Here is a 20,164-nt window from a genome sequence, read left to right as displayed (position 1 = left end):
CCTTCCAAAGTTTAACCTGAAAAAAGTAATGCATTGGAAAAGGAAATTAATTAACTAATTCAGTTAAGGTTTTTATTTTTATTTGGGGGAGGGGCGTTACTAACGTGATGAAGGAAATATTGCACGATTTATGACAAAAATGTATGTTAAATAGGGAAAAAAAACGTTCATTTTTACTTTAATGCGTGTTATTTTACCACAACAGAAGCTACATGATAATGAGATGTGAAACATGCAAAAGCTTGACAATCACCTTATTATTATGCAACTGAAATAACACAACATCCACGGATTTGATAAAAGTCATTGAAATATGCGCTCGCAAACCTGTGCGCATTGCCAATTTGTATGCATTAGTTAATTGCTTAACGAGCCAGTTATTCGTGTTAATTGTTACTAATTGGGAATTACATGTGCATTCTATTCTATAAGGATGTGTGCGTAAATCCTATTTCACACAATTTCAACAGGAGAGTGGTCAAGGGGTGTTAACAAATTTTGTGGGCATTGTTAAAGAATAGCACCTATCCATGCTTAACCTGGGCTCCAGCTTTTAGCAGGTGTAATTGCTGATGCCTTAAGTTAGGCATGGTTTAGGCACTTAGGCACTATTCTATAATGGGAAAGAGGTGATAATGATATTAATAGCCCTGTATACATAAGGTTTCATGTTGATGGCTGTTTTAGCTGAGCTTCTCAAATTGTAAAATGAGTAAAAATGACTTTATGGTTGTTGACTCTTATTTCTATGATTCCAGAAATAGATGGTCTAAAAAGACCCCCAAACATTCCACCATAATATATGCAGAATGCTCAGTGGGAAAGACCCTCATAAGCACATACAAAGGCCACTTTTTACTGAAGCTTGGTAAAAGGTCCCTATAACTGCATATATATATATACACACACACACCTCTTTAAAGTCATTTTTACTCATTTTATAATTTTTTAAATCACTAGTAACCAAACAGGATGTCAACATTTTTATATATATAGATCTTAAGCTAATCATTAGTGTGTGCTAAATCCGTTAGTTAACCTTAGTAAAAGGATCCCTATCATGACCTGGCCTCTATTTACTGTTTATGTTTTGATGATATTATTTTCTTCTGCTATTAAACCATATTGAATGAAAGAGTTCTTGAATTTATACTACCCTAGTGTTGAAGGTCTTTAATGTGAAAGTATACATACTCAAGATTTTCCTTATTATTTAGGGGTCCTTTTAGGAAGCTGTGGTAAAAAGTTGCCTGTGGTAGTGCGAGCGCATCTTTTGGGCGCATGCTGGGCCATTTTTTACCACACCTTTTTTTAAGGGGCCGGAAAATGGCGTGCACTAAAATTGAAACCACCGTTCGTCTATTTTTGGCCTGAGACCTTAGCACCACTCATTGATCTAGCAGTAAGGGCTCACGCGCTACACACAAGATGACTAGTCAGCACACATCAACTGCTGATAAATGCTGGAAACGCCGCATGCAATAGGAAATAAAAAAAATAATTTGTCCAGGTGCTATGGAATTGCCGCCAGGGACATGCTAGCCTGGCAGTAGTCTCATTTTGGCACGCGCTTCACCAGCATAGAGTCTACCACGCCTTTTTAAACGGGTCCCTTAGTGTTGCTTTGGAATGAATTTCCTTCGGAATCGAAACGTCAATCTGCTTATTTATTCTTTACCTGCCAACTGAAAATGTCTTTAATCCAGAAGTTTTTTTAAACTGTAATTGGATATTTGAGAACATAGGTAAAAGTAAAAATTTGATTTTATTTATATTTTCTATTATGATATCTTCCATATACCTAGGTATATTTTTGTAATTCCTTCAAGACGTTGTTATTCGTCAAGGCTTACTCCACTGGCAACTCCAATGCTTAGCCTCTCCCACTTGCCGTCGCTTCACCCCTGTCATCTACCCTGTGTTATCCCCTGTTCCTACCCCTCCTGTCACTTTCTGGTTCTGGGCCATCATTGTCCTGGTTTGTATCCTAATTTATTGTAAGCCACATTGCGCCTGCTCATGTGGGTAAATGTGGGGTAGAAATGTACTAAAATAAATACAATAATTCATCTTGAACTTCCAAGATATAGACGGAATATTACGTTTTTGTATTTGCTAATATCGTAAACATTTTTTTCTTATTTTTATTTGTGTTGTTCAACTTTATTTGAATCAATTAATTGAATCAGAAATTTTGAAAAGTTAGCAAAAAGAAAAAAAATAATCAAACAAAGAATTGATATCTATAGTAGACCACTGGGTATGTTACTATCCTCAGAGCGGAATCCATTTACCACAATCTTTTGTTGGGTGAATACATTTTTGAAATGTTTTCTTTCTGTTTGGTTGATGATTAGATGTAATCATGAAAAGAAAGAAAATAATAAACAAACTGATATGCTACTTACTGTGACTGAGGTCTTGAAGTCTTCAGAACATAACAAAATACTTGATTACTCCGTTTTAAGTTCCGCAGGTCAGGTGGATGTGGGCATTGAAGATCTGGGTCTGGAAATCTGGAAGCCTCCTTTGTCTAGAGAGAATTTGCTTTTTTGCTGATGGCAGGAATCCAATGTCTCTTCTTTGCCTCTCTCACCTGCACCCTTTTTAAGCCTGTGTGTTTAGCTGCAAGTTGACACTCAGAGGAATTCAACTGGTGACAGCATTCCCTATCCTGTTTTATTATTATTATTTACTCTTTCAGAGGGTTATGTTTCTGGCAGATTGATAAACCCCAGAGAAACTAATCTGTAAGTTACTGATCTTAAAGTTTGGAGGAAGCATTCTGCGTGTATTATGGGGGAAAGTTGGTTTGGGGTCTTTCTAGTCCATCTATTTCTGGCATCATTGAAATAAGAGTCAACAACCGAGTTTTTAGGTGGTACCATTTTGTTGGACTCATTTAGGGGCCCTTTTACTCAGCAGTGGGAAGCCCACCGCAAGCTTACCATGAACCAATCTGGAGTACCGCCGGCCCAACATGGGAGCCGGCAGAAGTTACACACCCAGCGTGTGGCGTTTCCGGCGCTAGCAGAAATATTCAAAAAATATTTTCACAGGGGGTTACCCAGCGGTAATCAGGTAGTGCTGCATGCTGCCCTGTTACCACCGGGTTAGTGTGGGAAACCTTACAGCCACCTCAATGGATGGAGGTAAGTGCTCCTCACAGCCAAATCAACTCCTGCCGCTAGCGTTGGGCCCTTTTTACCGCAGATTAGTAAAAGATCCCTTAATGTATCTTTGATAATCTTTCAAGATTTATCATCCATTTCGTATGTCACTGAAAGTTTGCCAAAGATACATTGTTAGTCCAATAGCACGGTATCATCTACAACAGGGGTTTGACTCTTATTTCTATGATCCCAGAAATAGATGGTCTAAAAAGACCCTCAAACATTCAACCATAATATATGCAGAATGCTCAGCGGGAAAGACCCTCATAAGCGCATACTAAGGCTTGGTAAAAGGTCCCTATAACTGCATACCAGACTTTTATAAACATGCCCTCTTCCCCCATTCCACCATAGAGAGGCAACCTGGGCTGCCAGAATGCAAAGATCTATCCTCCTGGTGAGTCAGGCCAGTTGGAATAGTAAGTTCTAATAAGCTATCCCCATATCTGGGCCCTGAATATTCCCTCTACGAGAGAGATTGTTTATGAGCACAGCACACATACCATGTTCTCAATCCAAGGCCCTAAACTGTGGAATTCCCTGCCACCACACCTTAGACAAATTACTTCCCTGTCCCTTTTTAAAGCTCAGCTAAAAATTGTTCTTTTCAGGAATGCCTGCTCTAAAGCTTTGCAGGTTTTGACTACAATCACTTAGAGGGGCATAATCGAACGGGGCCGGCCATCTCTAAGGGCAGCCATCTCCGGAGACGGCCCCGCAAAATGGCGTACTCGACCATATTATCGCAAAAGATAGCCAGCCATCTTTCCTTTTGATAATACGGTTGGGGCTGGCCAAATCTCAACATTTGGGCCAGCCTTAGAGATCGCTGGCGTTAGAGATGGCTGCCATTGGTTTTCCCTGATAATGGAAACTCATGGCGGCCATCTCAAACCCGTGGGAGGAGCCAGCAATTGTAGTGCACTGGTTCCCCTCACATGCCAGGACATCAACCGGGCACCCCAGGGGGCACTGCAGTGGACTTCAAAAATTGCTCCCAGGTGCATAGCTTCCTTACCTTGGGTGCTGAGCCCCCCAAATCCCCCCCAAAACCCACTGCCCACAAATGTACACTACTACCATAGCCCTTAGGGATGAAGGGGGGGCACTTACATGTGGGTACAGTGGGTTTCTGGTGGATTTTGAAGGGCTCACATTTACCACCACAAGTGTAACAGGTAGGGGGGATAGGCATGGGTCCGCCTGCCTGAAGTGCACTGCACCCACTAAAAACTGTTCCAGGGACCTGCATACTGCTGTCATGGAGCTGGGTGTGACATTTGAGGCTGGCATAGAGGCTGGCAAAAAATGTTTGTTTGTTTTTGGGTGAGAGGGGGTTGGTGACCACTGGGGGGAGTAAGGGGAGGTGATCCCCCATTCCCTCCAGTGGTCATCTGGTCAGTTCGGGCACCTTTGCAAGGCTTAGTCGTGAACAAAAAGGGACCAAGTGAAGCCAGCCAAATGCTCGTCAGGGCTGGCTTTCTTTTTTCCATTATCGGCCGAAGCCAGCCATCTCTTAACCACGCCTTCGTCCCGCCTTCGGTATACTGCCAACACGCCCCCTTGAAGTTTGGTCGGCTCCCCGATGGAAAGCAGTTGAAGCCGGCCAAAATCGGCTTTCGATTATACCGATTTGGCCGTGTTTAGGAGATGGCTGGCCATCTCTCGATTTGTGTCGGAAGATGGCCGGCCTTCTCATTCGAAAATAAGCAGGATAGTTATCAGATTTCCTCACCATATCATTTTCACCTCCCCCTTTTCTATTTTAAATTGTAGTTCCACCCTTATTCCTATTGTATCCTGTGCATAGTTGTATAGTTGTATGTCCTTTCCTTCTATGCTCTACTGTTGTTTTTAGATTATAAGCCACCTAGAGGGTTATAATGTTGGGTGGGACAGAAAACTCAAAACTTGAAAATATTGTAGTGGTGTACAGTTGAGTATAGTAGATTTTTGGTGTGTTTCATACAATGGGGCAACAGTGAGATGTGTACCTGGGACAATTTATGTGAAATCCACTGCAGTGCCTCCTAGAGTGCCCCACATCTCTGCTGGGATGTCTGTGTGGCCAGTCTACTAAGAATGTTGGCTCCTCCTCCTACATCCCAATGGCTTAATTTTGTGCATTTTTCACTTGGTTTATTTTTCTTATTTTCAAAAATGGTTCAAAAAGATAGACATACTGGACTAGCTTCCAAGTTTATTAGGGGGTTTACTATCTCACATATCAAAGTTTGTGTCTAGGCGACTTACATACTAAAACATACACCAGAGAGGGTTATCATACAAACATTATGACGATACATGAAGGGAAGGGGGTAGAGCTACAATATTGATAGGAAAGAAGAAGGGAAAGAGGAAAGGGAAGTGCTGTAGGGCTTTGGAACTATCCAGACTATATTCTCTGCGGCTCCAGAGTACGCCTTAGGGAAATGCATCTGTAAATAAAAAAGTCTTGAACTCTGCTTTGAAGTTCTAAAAGGAGACTGATGATGGAGAGATTGTGGTAATTTGTTCCATTGCTCTGGACCCTGTACAGAGAATATACCTTCCCTTGTATGTACCTGTATGATTTCACGAATAGACGGTAGTATTAGCAGGTTTTGAGAAGAGGATCAGAGAATCTCTGCTTTGCATATGGGATCAATAACTGGAACAAACAGAGTGGTTCACAAAATTGGTGAGTCTTGTATACCAGGAGCAGAATTTTAAAATAATATGGTGGGGCAGTGGAAGCCAGTGGGCAGCTTTTAGAAGTGTGGTGAAGTGGAGGGGTATATCGAAAGGGGCGCCCAAGTTTTCTTGAGGACGTCCTCGCAGAACGTCCCGGCGAAGGGGCGGGCAAACCCATATTATCGAAACAAGATGGGCGTCCAACTTTTGTTTCGATAATACGGTCGGGGACGCCCAAATCTTGACATTTAGGTCGTCCCTAGAGATGGTCATCCTTAGACTTGGTCGTTTCTGATTTTTGGCGATAATGGAAACTAAGGACGCCCATCTCAGAAACGACCAAATGCAAGCCCTTTGGTCATGGGAGGAGCCAGCATTCCTAGTGCACTGGTCCCCGTGACATACCAGGACACCAACCGGGCAACCTAGGGGACACTCCAGTGGACTTCAGAAATTGCTCCCAGGTGCATAGCTCCCTTACTTTGTGTGCTGAGCCCCCCCAAAACCCACTCCCCACAAATGTACAGCACTACCATAGCCCTTATGGGTGAAGGGGGGCACCTAGATGTGGGTACAGTGGGTTTGTGGTGGGTTTTGAAGGGCTCACATTTACCACCACAAGTATAACAGGTAGGGGAGATGGGCCTGGGTCCGCCTGCCTAAAGTGCACTACACCCACTTTAACTGCTCCAGGGACCTGCATACTGCTGTCATGGAGCTGGGTATAATATTTGAGGCTGGCACAAAATATTTTAATTTTTTTTTGGGGGGGGGAGGAGTAAGGGGGAGTAAGGGGAGGTCATCCCCGATTCCCTCCGGTGGTCATCTGGTCAGTTTGAGCACCTTTTTGTGGCTTGGTCGTAAGAAAAAAAAGGACTAGGTAAAGTCATTCAAGTGTTCGTCAGGGACACCCTTTTTTTTCCATTATGGGTCGAGGACACCCATGTGTTAGGCAGGCCTAAGTCCCACCTTCACTATGCCTCCGACATGCCTCTGGGAACTTTGGTTGACCCTGTGATGGAAAGCAGTTGGGAACGCCCAAAATTGGCCTTTCATTATACCGATTTATGCAATCCTCTGCGAAGGATGCTGCCCATCTTGTGATTTTCGGGCCCAGGCATAATATTTATTCGCAGATCTTAGAGCTTAATTTTACACATGTAATTTCTAATTGAAGCCAATTTGCACCAGTAATTTGATTGTTAGAGCCGAATTATCGGAGCTAACTGGCTCACTATTCAATTAAATTGCGATTGCAAATTGGGTACAGGTCCAAAATTGCACAAGCAATTGTTAACAACTTTTATGGAATTTGGGGGTCGAAGTAAAATAGGGCTTTATTTTATAAATGGATGTCCTGAAACTCTGGCTGGCCGCCGAGTCCCCAGGACTGATTCGAGAAGAACTTTACTAAATATATATATAATAAAGATGAATAGAACAATACATTTTCACAAGTGCATCATCTTCCTCACTGCCTCCAGGACTTCTTTGTTCCTTAGGGTGTAGATTACTGGATTCAATAGAGGAGTCACCACTGTGTAGAATACAGCTATTACCTTATCTAACGGAAATGGATGATTCCCTGAAGGCCTAATATACATATACATAACACATCCAAAAAAAATGGACACCACAACGAGGTGGGAGGCACAAGTAGAGAAGGCCTTACGGCGCCCTGATGAGGATTGAATTCTAAATATGGTTTGTATAATGAAATTGTAGGAGATGAAGGTAAATGAGAAGGTAATGAAGACCATTGTGGCAAAATATACAGCAAGGATCACTTCTGTTGAATAGTACCTCACACAAGAGAGTTCCAGAAGGGGCCCTGGATCACACAGGAAATGATTAATGTCATTTGGGCCACAGAACGGCAACTTTGATATTAATATTACAGGAAACAAAGAAAAGAGGAACCCAACAATCCAGCATGAAGCAACAAAGAACCAGCATTTGTTATTGCTCATTAAGATGTTGTAGCGGAGAGGGTGGCAGATGGCTAGATATCGATCATAACCCATGACGGTGAGAAGAAAACACTCGGTTGTGCCAAAAGAGAAGAAGAAATAAAATTGTAGGAAGCAGCCATTGAAAGAAATAGCATTAATTTCAGATAGAAAGCCAGTAAGCATTTTGGGGACCGTGCTGGTTGTGTACCAGATTTCAACGAAAGACAGGTTGCCCAGGAAAATGTACATAGGTTTGTGAAGGGAAGCGTTGGACCATACCAACATGATGATGGATACGTTTCCAACCAACGTGAGAGTGTAGATCACTAGGAACAGTGCAAATAGAGCAGCCTGTGATCCCATATTGATGGTGAGTCCATGAAGAATAAATTCTTTCACCTTCGTTTGGTTTCCTTTTTGCATCCTTACAATGTTTATCCTGAAAGACATAAAAAAAAAGCTAAAGCACCGTGGAAAACATTCTCAGGGCAATATCGAGACAACCTCGATCAGTGGTTCTGACAATATTTACTGCTACCAGCTGAATTAGACCTGAATATTAATCATGGGCCCCTATCCTGCTACTTAACCTGAATATCTGGGTACTCGGTGACGCTCGTGGAGTTATCTGGGCATTACCAATTTCATAGGTATTGCTAGAGAACTATCTAGTTAGCCTAGAACAGCCTTTGTTATATTTTATGTTAACTGGATAGTTATCCCCGGATTGCTACCGAATATCTGCAGTGCCTTGATAATTCTCGGTTCCACCCCAACTCCACATCTGGATTGCCCTTGTTGTGGTGGCCAGATAGGAGACTGAGTGGCATCATCAGTTACGTATTACTGATTATCCTGTGGGGACCCAGTCAACACTACTTAACCTTGTATAATATTTTCTTTCAAGGTTAACTAGTACTAAACGTCAACATTTTGTTTCTAAACATGGATTTCTCTTACTATCTAATACTAGACATGTGTTAGGATGTGATAATTTCACTTTTGCTGCTAAATAGATAATTAACCCTCTGTAAGGGCTTTAAACAATAGAACCAGAGATTTCAATTTAACTTGAATTGGATTGCTGTGTAATCAAGTGTCATTGAATAGGGGAAAGTATGCACTTACTTTGCCTTATAAAAATAATCTTAATGTAGATACCTGTGACCCTTGTATAAAACATTCCCCTCGCTTGTTCAGTAATGAAATTTGAGGTCCATAACCTCTGCTCTTCTTTCAGTCAAACTAATAGCATGGTCAAATCTAGAAATTCGGTAGCACACTAGGTTGGGGCCTGGGTGGTCCAGGGCAGAGGTTGGGTGGAACAGGAAGTTGCCTGTGCACTGTCAATATTCAGCAGTGGTACTCAGTTAGCTATCTGGGTGCCACTGCTCAATATCATTGGTACCTGGGTACCTCCAACCAGGTTGCTGAGTACCCAGATATTTAGTGTCAGTACCCAGATAACATTTGAATTATATTTTGCCAGAGGTAGTCAACATTTAAAGAAAGGCTGAACACCATTGCTTGAATATTGCTCTTCTTACTAAAAATTCATATCGGCATGAAGCAAATATGTACTGTCATGGGTAGGGGGCACCTTGTATAGCTTAGATCTCTTTCTTTGAGTTTCTCTCCATCCCAGACATAAGTAACAAGGAACAGTTCTTAGAAATACGCCAAGGAACTTTATTATGGTTCTCAAACAAAGCACAGACTTCTCTTGGGCAGATATAATCTCTCAACAAACACAGCTTTGGCTTTAACAGATATGTGAACTCCGCTCACTGGACAAATCTCTCTTGTCGTCCCCCTTCTCCTCCACTGCTAACTCCAGGCCACGTTCCTTTTCTCTCGCGGCATCTTATGCCTGGAATAGACTTCCTGGACCTATACGTCTAGCTTCATCTCTACCTGTTTTCAAATCTATGCTGAAAACCCACCTTTTCACTATTGCTTTTGGCTCCTAGCCACTACTCAATTGCCCTCCCCCTTGCCCCTTCCTTCCTTCTCACTTTTACTTCCCTCACCCATAACTGTCTCGTCTGTCTGTATTATTTATATTGTAAGCTCTTTTGAGCAGGGACTGTTTCTCTTTATGTCAGGTGTTCAGCGCTGCGTGCGTCTGGTAGCGCTATACAAATGCTAATAATAATAATATGTCTCCCTTCAGTTTTCGAATAACAAGCATAGCTTGGTCTTTGGCAGATATATTGTCTTGCAGTTTCCAACACCCAAAGTCCTCAAACCTAACACTCTGTGCAGTCCCCTGTTCTTCTTTCTCTCAGCACAGCTCAAACACAAAACAATTACAGCCCTAACTTTCAGAGTTTAGGCATATGGGCTGAGCAGCCGGGCCTCACCTCCTTCAATGGACTAAGGCCATCCTCAGTTTCCTGGTCCAACATCCTGTTTGGGGTTCTCCATGTTCCGGGTTGGGAAATCCACTTATTCCTGCTGGCTAGCAGCCTTCAGTTTGGGGGCATCTTTGCCCTGGGTTCGGTGACCTGTTTCTCCTGCCAGCTATCAGCTGTGAGGGAGTTCCTCTTCCCGGGCTGGGGCTCTTTCCTCTTTTTTCTTCCCTCTTTTCCTTGGGATCTCTCCTTTCTACTGCAGAAGTTCTCAAACCCCCTCCCTTTGGGACTCCTCCTTCCCTTGATTTGTAGATAGGAGTTTAGGGAAACTAGAAATTTCTCCCTTTAGGTGGCTTCCCCTCTTTCCTAGGGAACTCTAAAACCTCTGTCAATCCTTGGGATTCCACTCCTTTTCCTCCTGACCTCTAAATCCCTCATAATGCTCCTTTATGCAACCACCAAAATTCTTGTCTTGCATCTTACCCACAGATATATAACATAGTAGATGACGGCAGAAAAAGACCTGCACGGTCCAGCTAGTCTGCCCAACAAGATAAACTCATATGTGCTACTTCTTGTGTATACCTTACCTTGATTTGTATCCGCCATTTTCAGGACACAGACCGTAGAAGTCTTGCCCAGAACTAGCCCCATTTTCAGGACACAGACCGTAGAAGTCTTGCCCAGAACTAGCCCCACCACCTAAACACCAGCCTCGCCTCCCAATCTTGGCTAAGCTTCTGAGGATCCATTCCTTCTGCACAGGATTACCACAAGCACTGATTTCCCCAGATACACACCTGTTACTATCCTCCTGGAGTCCTCAGAAGTATATCAATTTATTGTGCGTGTGCACTGCTCTTGCTTCATCTTATCCAACTGATTTTAACAGTATTTTTTTTATACTTGGACAGGAAGAGAAGAGCCAGCTGTCACAGAAAAAGAGACCTTCCTCCTATGCATTTATGCCATGGAGAGTCTTTACATGTCTCTATCATGTCCCCCCTCTCTTGCTTTTCTTACAATGTACACAGGGGTGTGCTGGTAAATTTTTAACAACAGGCTCTTTCTCCGGACGTAGCCAGCTCTGCAGTTGGAAGGGCCAAGGGTGGCCCGGGGGGGGGGGGGGGAGCAACACTTGCCTCTCTCTCCTTCCTCCCTTCGTGGCATACCTTTGCTGGCAGGACTGCCACCACTCCCAACGTCTTGCTCTGAGCAGCATGCTGGAACTTCTCTCACATGCTCGAGAAGTCTCAGCCTGCTGCCCAGAGCTGGAAACAAGGAGCGGGGAGCAGCAGTAGTCTATTTACTTGGCTGGCAGGGCTCAGCATCCCCACCAGCAAAGTAAAAGAGAATTCAGCAGGGGGCCCAAGCCCACATTTTGGGAGCCAGTTGTTAAAGAAGCCATGGAGGGCCCTGCTTTAAAAACCGGCTCCCAAAATTCTTAAAAACTGAACAACCGGCTCTTGCGAGCCTGTGAGAGCCTGCTCCAGCACACCACTGAATGTACATCTCCTTAAGCAACTACTGAAGAAGGCAACCAAAACTACGTCCCATCAATTTGATAAATTATTAATAAACAAGTGACCATACAATACTCTATTCAATTTTCTATCCAGACAGTATATTTCATTTTAAAAAATGGGCTTGACACAACTGGGAAAAACTGAGGGTGAATCGGTTATGAACAGTAATGTGTTTCAAAGAAGTGCAGGAAACCTATGTGTAAAATTACCCTGGTCTGTGTGTTAATTTCTTCTCCCAGTACACTGCCTACTATGTGATTCTGATCGGTGCAGTGGCATGCAATGGTTCCTAATGATTTACAATCGTGCAGGGGTGCAATAGAAGGAGATACGTCAGGGGGGGAAAAAAGTGCGAATACATTCTAAAGAATAAAATGGGAATGATCGCAATCAATTTGTTTTTAATGGTCAAGCAACTTATTTTAAAGACGAGCCTCCTTGATTTCAGGAGATTCGTTTATTTGTCGGATTGCTTATTTGCCTTGATCTCTGCATCCAGAAACTGTAATGGAATGATATGTAGGGTGACGAAAGAGTGAAAAGGACATTCCTAGAACATCTCCCCTCTGCCCCCGCGTATGTACACACACAATTAGACAGCCAAGTCTATTTTGGTCACAGAAGCTCTGTATTATGAGTTCTTACCCAGTGGTGCCCACACCCCCAAGGGATACAGGAAGAGGTCAAATGGGGTACAAAGAAGGATCTTGTAGACCCTGTGAAGGCAGTTATTAGGAATTTGCCCATTAATAGTTAGCTGGATAAATACATCAGGTTGACTTACACTTTTTACTAGTGGATAGATGGCAACATACATAACTGTCAGTAATCAGTAGTGGTCACATGGTTTAGGAAGGGGGTGTACGATTTTTCATTGATCAGTTATAGAGGTATGGGAACCAAAAATGCTAAGAAACCCTACTTTACCTCTACCACTGATTCCGGATAAAACAGTAGACTTCTTTGTGAGTGAGTAAACTAATGTGCCACGTACTGTGATTGAGGTCTTGTAGTCTTCAGAATATGATGAAATATTTGATCAGTCTTCAGTTCCATGAGTCAGATGGATATGAGAACTGATGATCCGGGTCTAGAAATCTGGGAGGCTGCTTTGTCAAGAGAGAATCCTCTTCTTAGACGATGGCATGAATCCTCTTTCTCCACCTTGCCTCTTTCAAACTCCACCCTTTTTAAAGCTGGTGGTTTTAGCTGCAGGCAGATTCTCAGAGGAATCAATTAGTGACGGTATTCCCCATCCTGATTTTTCTTTAGAGGTTATATTTCTGGCAGGTTGACAATTCATAGAGAAATGAATCTGCAAGTTACTGATCGTGGATTCTTCAACAACCGATTTGTAGATAATCTGCAACACAGCAAAATCACTGCAGCACAACAAAACTAAAGTACGTAATGGACATAACACAACTCTTCCGTTGTACGATTCCCTAATGTGGCTGTGCAACATGAACTTGATCTTACCACAACATCACTTTGTATTTGTCTACACCGGAGTCTGCAAATGCATCTCTGGTACTATGCAAGCAACATTGAGCCTACAAATAGGTGGGAAAATGTGGGATACAAATGTAACAAAATAAAAATAAAATAAATAATACCATTTAACTGGACTAACTTAATATAAGTTTGACAAGCTTTCAAGAGTTATCATAGCCTTCCATCCTACCTTGCCCACATGCTGCTTCCTCTGAGGCATCTCCCCCGAATGTTACCTCTGTATGTCTCTATTGACAGTATGGTTGAATGTCCATGTCCTATTAAATATATCGGTGTTTCTTTCGTTATTGCTACAGTTTATTTTTGTAATCCGCCAGATTAGGCAGTATATCAAGCTTCCATAATAACAAACCTTCATCAGATTCTTGAAAGCTTGCCCAAGATAAAGGCCTCTTTTCTCAAGCTGCATTTGCGGCTCCCGGTGTGGTAACACTGACAAAACCCATTCACTTTGAATGGGCTCCAGGGCTGGTCTAAGTAATTGTGGGGCCCTGTTAGACCAGTTAAGCCCCCCCCCCCCAACCTGGATTCATGCTTAGCCCTGCCCCATCTAGCCCCTCCTTCTTTTGACAAGATGTTTATTTTCTTATTTTTCTATGTATGTGCACTGAAAATTAAAAAAAAAACCTCTCTAAAATCATAATAAGCTATGGAGAAATCACCTTCAGCAATGTTACAAAGTATTATCCTCTAAAATAATTACTATAACAATGAATTTGAAATAAGAATAGCTGAACGTTGCAGAGAATATCATTCAATTAAATTTAAGTGGTGTTGTCTGAAGAATAATTACTACGGATAGAGTCAATATTAAACCAAAATAGTATCAGTAATATAAATAAACTAGTAAAAAAGCCCCGTTTCTGTTGCAAATGAAACGGGGGCTAGCAAGGTTTTCTTCTGTGTGCATGTGGGAGTGTGTGTGTCCCTGCCCTCTGCCCTCTCTCCCTTCCCCTGTGCTGTGTGTCTCCTCTCCCCTTGGAGTCGAGTCCTTCAGTGTTAAGTTTCCTGCTGTGCTGTTACAGAGATAGTCAGGGCTTCTGCCCTCTCTCCCCTCCCCCCTCTGAGTCCTTCACTGTTACAGAGAGAGCGATTTGATTTCGTGCTTTGCTGTGTTTTCCTTCACTGTTTGTGTTACAGAGAGAGCGAGGGCGGGGCAGACACTCATGGGGAAACCGGATATCTCTCCCCCTTCACACTTCCGGCTGGAGGCTTCAATTAGAACGTTGGTGGTGCCTTTTATATATAGAGATGTAAATACAAATAAAATAAAAAAATAATCTGATTCTTACCAGTGCCTGTTCCACCCACACAAACAAAATGGGAATGATGGTACCTTAAGCTCTCTGGCGCCACCACCACACCACAAGCCCAAGTCAGCGGCCTAAGAGGCGCAACACAGCAGGCTGAGCACTTTTATTTACACGTTGATCAAGGACCCACCGGTGGCTCAGTGGCAACCTCTGGGCGCACGTTTGTCACTGTTGCCCAGGGATTAGTATTTCACAGGCTGTGGTTTTGGCTGTGTAGCTTCAGTAGTAGTCCAGACATAAGTCTCCAGCCTATGGTCCCAAGGGCTATGGGCTTAGTCCCGGGTGAACCTGACAGTTGTGCAGGTGCTCAAACATGGAAGCTGGCTGCTTGCTGTATCATGTGCCTACTGAGGTAAAAGCCAGGCTGGGGAACAATGTGGGGGCAGACGGGATGGAGTGGGGGGGGGGGGGGGATTTTGAGGTTGAGAACTTGTGCAGAAAGATTCTGACCACCAATGTGAAACCACGGGAGCGTGAGGTCCTGGGGAACATTGCGGGTGGGAGGGTTCCAAGATTGCAAATTTGCAAATTAAGATTCTGAGTGACCAATGTCCTCACCAGATCATTGTTCATCTTTTTGCAGTACTTTCAATACATATTCTACTGTAGACTCAATTGCATGTCTTCTAAAATGCCTTGAACTTTGAACCTAGAACGGTATGATGTAAATAACTGATGATGATGATTTCAGTTATGTTTCCAGCTTCCTTTAGGTCAATAAACAGAACGTGAAATGCTTTCTGTAGATTTACTTCAATAGATAAGCTCAAGAAGAAATGACTGATAATCAAGTCAGGACTACCTAGGCAGTAACTCTAATCCTTTAAAATATTAACAAAATACATATATTGCAATTTATGAAACAAGGAAGCTATGAAAAGATAGATACAATCATTGAAAGAAAGAAAACACAGAGATAAATGAATGGAAAGGTCGACGGCCATTTATCACTATAAAAGCAAGACATATATGTTTGTGTCATACGTGCTGCATAATTGACAACCAACATAGGTGACATGGGCATGATGTAATCCAAAAGCTGAAAGAATACATGTGTTTTCTACCAACTGCTAATACCTTACAGTTTTAATGGGCGTCCAGCATGTAAGGAGTTCCAGTAGTTCAACACAAGATTGTTGCCACTGGTATTACAGTAGTCAGTTCCTTAGTATGAAAAGGCTTGAGTTTTATAACTAGATACAATTAATGTAAATTATTTTTAGAAAGTTGTTAATGTAGGATCTGAGAGTTTATTCTTACCTGGGTATTGGCACACTCACGGAGGAAATATCTGGACTCATAGAGGGAATTCTGAAACTTCTTGTGCACAAAACAAACAGCTTCATACAAGACACCACAGACTTTCTGAATAAATCGAAAAACATCAAACATTTACCACCAAGCACCCTTCTGGTCACGATGGATGTAGAATCACTATACAGCAGCATTCCCCATGCAGATGGCATAGCTGCATGTGAGAAACTCCTAAAAACATCCACACTGGACCATCAATACTCACCAGAAACCATTACAAAACTAATCAAATTTATTTTAACTCACAACTATTTTCGCTTTAACAATGATATCTATCTACAAATAATGGGTGCTGTGATGGGCACCAGGATAGCACCCCAATATGCCAACCTCTTTATGGCTGAGCTGGAAGAGACATTTCTGAATACATACCAGACCAAACCCCTAAAATACTACTGGTACACGGATGACATTTTTATGATTTGGCTTGAGGGGGAAGAAGCTCTGAAACAATTTTACTATTCCTTCAATACATACCATCCTACAATCAGATTCAAAATTGACTACTCCCCAGAAAAAGTCAATTTCAATACATACCATCCTACAATCAGATTCAAAATTGACTACTCCCCAGAAAAAGTCAATTTTTTTGGACACCACGGTCTCAATTAGCGATGGCTATATACAAACATCCATATACAAGAAACCCACAGACAAATGCAGCTACCTCCACAACTCCAGCTTCCATCCTTCACATACAAAAAAGATCCATTATTTACAGCCAAGCCACAAGATACAACCGTATTTGCTCTGACCGAGGGGACAGAGACAGACACCTTGAAATCCTGACTGCATCCTTCAAACAGAAAGGCTACAACCCCAAACTAATCTCCAAGAATATTGCTTCCTCCCTCAAAACACCCAGGGAAAATTTGCTACAGTACAAAGAAAAGAAAAGCCACAGACAGAATCCCCCTTATAGTGACATACAACCCAGAGCTGGAAAAATTAAGAAAAATCATAAAAGATCTTCAGTCTCTACTCCAGAAGATGAATTACTGAAAGAGATATTCCCATCCCCACAAGTACTGGCCTTCCGACAGCCACCCAGCTTAAAACACAAGCTAATTAGAAGTAAGCTCCCAACACAGACTCAAAAAGAAGAGAATGACACACATCCTTGCAATATATCCAGCTGCAAACTATGCCAAAATATTTCACAGGACCCCACGGTCATTCACAAAGGAAAAATATTCAACATTAAGGAATCTTTCACGTGCTCATCTTCCAATGTGGTGTATATCATTCAGTGTAAAAAATGTAACAAAGGCTGCTACATTGGAGAAACAAATCAGATGCTAAAGAAGAGATTTAATTTACATAGACACCATATGAAAAATGCTAGTACTAATAAAGATGTCACGCCTGTGGGGCAGCACGTTACAAAACCAGAACACTGTACCAGTGATTTCATGGTAAGAATCCTAAAAGGGAACTTTAAAACAATACAGGACCTTTGAAATCAGAATGATTAAATATTTTGACACTCACCAGACAGGACTTAACAAAGATCTGGGTTTTCTAGCCCATTATAAACCATAAAATTGCACTGCTTTGACACCCTCCTGTCTCCATGCATATCTCCCTGTCTCTCACCTACCCATCCCCATCCTGTTAGACTGTCACTGAAATGCTTTGATGTTTCACTTATATATACTGTCATCTACCAACATTTGCTTATTTCCGATCTGACGAAGAAGGGCAACCTTCGAAAGCTAATCAAGAAATGTATTAAGTTATGTTCAATAAAAAAGGTATCATCTTATTTTCTTTTCCATGTTTTATTTTGTTTTATTTCTATTTCTTACCTGGGAAACTATATAGTCATATAGCTGGTCAATTTTCTCCTCAGGAGTGTCCATATTGTGCATGCATTTAAAACTACAAACTAGAAACTCATATTTGAGGAAGCCAGAAATAGGAATGAAAAAATGGGTAGATGGAACAATAATTCAAAAAAGCTAGGTGCTATACAACTATATAAATATGGAAACACGAACTGAAATATTATCTGTACAAACACATTATATAAATATTTATTATCAATAGTGAACAGAACATTAGTTTCTTCTGTGCAATTAGCATCGCATGACTTTCTTCACTGCCTCTATGAATTCTTTGTTTCTCAGACTGTAGATGATGGGATTCAACAAAGGAGTCAAAACAGTGTAGAGTACAGCCACCAACTTATCCTGATAAAATGGATGATGTCCAGATGGCCTAACATACATGTATATAGCACATCCAAAAAACATTGTAACCACAGTGAGATGGGAAGCACAGGTGGAAAAGGCTTTATGTCGTCCAGATGAAGAAGGGATTCTTAATATGGTTTGTATAATAAAAACATAAGAGATACAGGTAAAAGAGAAGGTAATGAGAAGTACTAATGAGGTGAGTACCAAACTGGTCAGTTCTGTGGTAAAGTCATCTACACACGAAAGCTCCAGCAATGGTCCAGTATCACACAGGAAATGATCGATCTCGTTGCCACAAAAGGGAAGTTGCGATGTTAAAATTACAGGGACCAAAGTCCAGAGGAATCCAATAATCCAGCAAGTAGAGGAAAGACGGAAGCATATCCTACTACTCATTAAGAAATGGTAGCGAAGGGGCTGACAAATGGCTAGGTATCGATCATAGCCCATGACGGTGAGAAGGAAGCACTCAGTTGAACCAAAGAAGAAAAAGAAGAAATACTGCAGAAAGCAGCCAGTAAAGGAAATGGAGTTCGTTTTGGACAGGAAGCCAGAAAGCATTTTTGGCACTGTTGTAGTTGTGTACCAGATTTCAACGAAAGACAAGTTCCCAAGGAAAACGTACATGGGCTTGTGAAGAGAAGTGTTCGACCACACCAACATGATGATCATTACATTGCCAAACAAAGTGAGAATGTAGACCATTAAGAAAAGTGCAAATAGAACAGCCTGGGTATCTTCATTGATGGAGAGTCCGTGGAGAATAAACTCTTTCATTTTTGTTTGGTTTGCACCCCTCATGCTGCTAGCGACTTTTCTGAAAGGAAATGGACAGATAGTAACATAGGAATCAAAAGTTCATACTCTGTCCAATTGGGTTCTATTCTTCATCGGTCATATTTTTTTCCAATGGCATATTTCAAACATAGTGTCAGAGACTATTTCAACAACTCCATGGAGATTATTTTGACACTGTGAAGTAACAAGTGTCCATGTGAACAGTTGAGACAACACCTTTAAGAAGACATTAATAATCAGATATTGTAGTAGAATGTAAAAGCTTAAATATTTATTGAGGAGACTATTATGAGTATTTGTATATATAAATTCTATTACTATACAAAATGAAAAGTCACTAGACAGGTACTTTGAATGAATGGGGTATGAGTGAATGAGTGAGGATTGTTATTTTGTTATTATTGTTTTTAACTATGATATGTGCTTAGTGTTGGAGCACATTTTTTCAATAAAGATATTGGTAGACTGGAGCAAGTTTGTACTTAATATTTCAAACATGCCATTCTTATTCGTTTTCTAGAAGGATCAAATATTTATTACTGATGAAAAATGGTAGATGTAAATAGTAAGGATGGGTAGCCGGATAATTTTTCTCTTGGGTCATTTCACTTATCAGGTCTATTCTGTAACAATGCACATAAATTCTGGGAATGCCCCGAAATGCCCCTGGCCACGCCACTTGAATTTACGTGCTTTACGTGCTATAGAATGCGATCCACACATAAATTCCATTTAAGGCCAACTAATGTCAATAATTGGTTGTTAGCCAATTATCAGTGCTGATGACTTATTGATCAATTGATTTGCGCATATAGAATTTAGAATCCATGGGAAAGTCTGTATACATTACAGAGCAGCAGAAAAGTAGACTCATGAAGATCAAGTGATCAAGTTTATATTATTGGAAACAAAGTTGTCACTGCAGTTGAATGAAGTTCAAGCAAGAACAGTAAATATTCCACGTGAAAGCTGAACTGCACTCTTCCCGGAAATAAGTTGCTTTCTAAACTGACCATGCTTATTAAGAATGTTGGAAAAGCTGAAAACGAAATGGGATGGAGCGGTGGAGGACGTTGTGAACTATGGCGTCTTTTTAATGTAGTTCTGGTCTCCTGGACAAATACTTGCGACTTGGATTGACCACTTTGGAAACTAGACGTTGGTCTTGAGGGACCTTTGTCTCACCCAGTAAGGCATTTCATATTTTCTTATGTTCTTTTGTCCTTCCATTCTCATGTCCTAACTCTGTTCACACTTTATGTCTATCTGAGTGATGGCTCCAGTGGGCATCTGATCAATGTTCTGGCACCCTAGGCTTGTTTAGTGTGTGACTTATGAAACTGGCTAG

General features: G+C 41.6%; 2 protein-coding genes across 2 annotated transcripts; both read right to left on the bottom strand.

Annotated features, from left to right (window-relative positions):
- Positions 1 to 7,297: 7,297 nt before the first annotated feature.
- LOC115457855 (olfactory receptor 11H6-like) lies at positions 7,298 to 8,221 on the bottom strand. The gene has a single exon (XM_030187511.1). The coding sequence runs from the start codon at positions 8,219 to 8,221 to the stop codon at positions 7,298 to 7,300; it is 924 nt and encodes a 307-aa protein (XP_030043371.1).
- A 9,677-nt stretch (positions 8,222 to 17,898) lies between these two features.
- On the bottom strand, positions 17,899 to 18,819 carry LOC115457927 (olfactory receptor 11L1-like). The gene has a single exon (XM_030187634.1). It carries the CDS (start codon positions 18,817 to 18,819, stop codon positions 17,899 to 17,901), a length of 921 nt encoding a protein of 306 aa, XP_030043494.1.
- Positions 18,820 to 20,164: the final 1,345 nt, after the last annotated feature.

This window comes from Microcaecilia unicolor, chromosome 14 (assembly GCF_901765095.1).
Source record: "Microcaecilia unicolor chromosome 14, aMicUni1.1, whole genome shotgun sequence".
In the NCBI taxonomy this organism is placed as follows: Eukaryota; Metazoa; Chordata; class Amphibia; order Gymnophiona; family Siphonopidae; genus Microcaecilia; species Microcaecilia unicolor.
Note: the sequence above shows the minus strand (reverse complement) of the source record. Positions and strands in the feature narration are given on the sequence as shown.

Bases quoted from the DNA above. Each gene is read 5' to 3' on its own strand.
- LOC115457855 (XM_030187511.1), bottom strand. From the start codon at position 8,221: ATGCAAAAAGGAAACCAAACGAAGGTGAAAGAATTTATTCTTCATGGA.
- LOC115457927 (XM_030187634.1), bottom strand. From the start codon at position 18,819: ATGAGGGGTGCAAACCAAACAAAAATGAAAGAGTTTATTCTCCACGGA.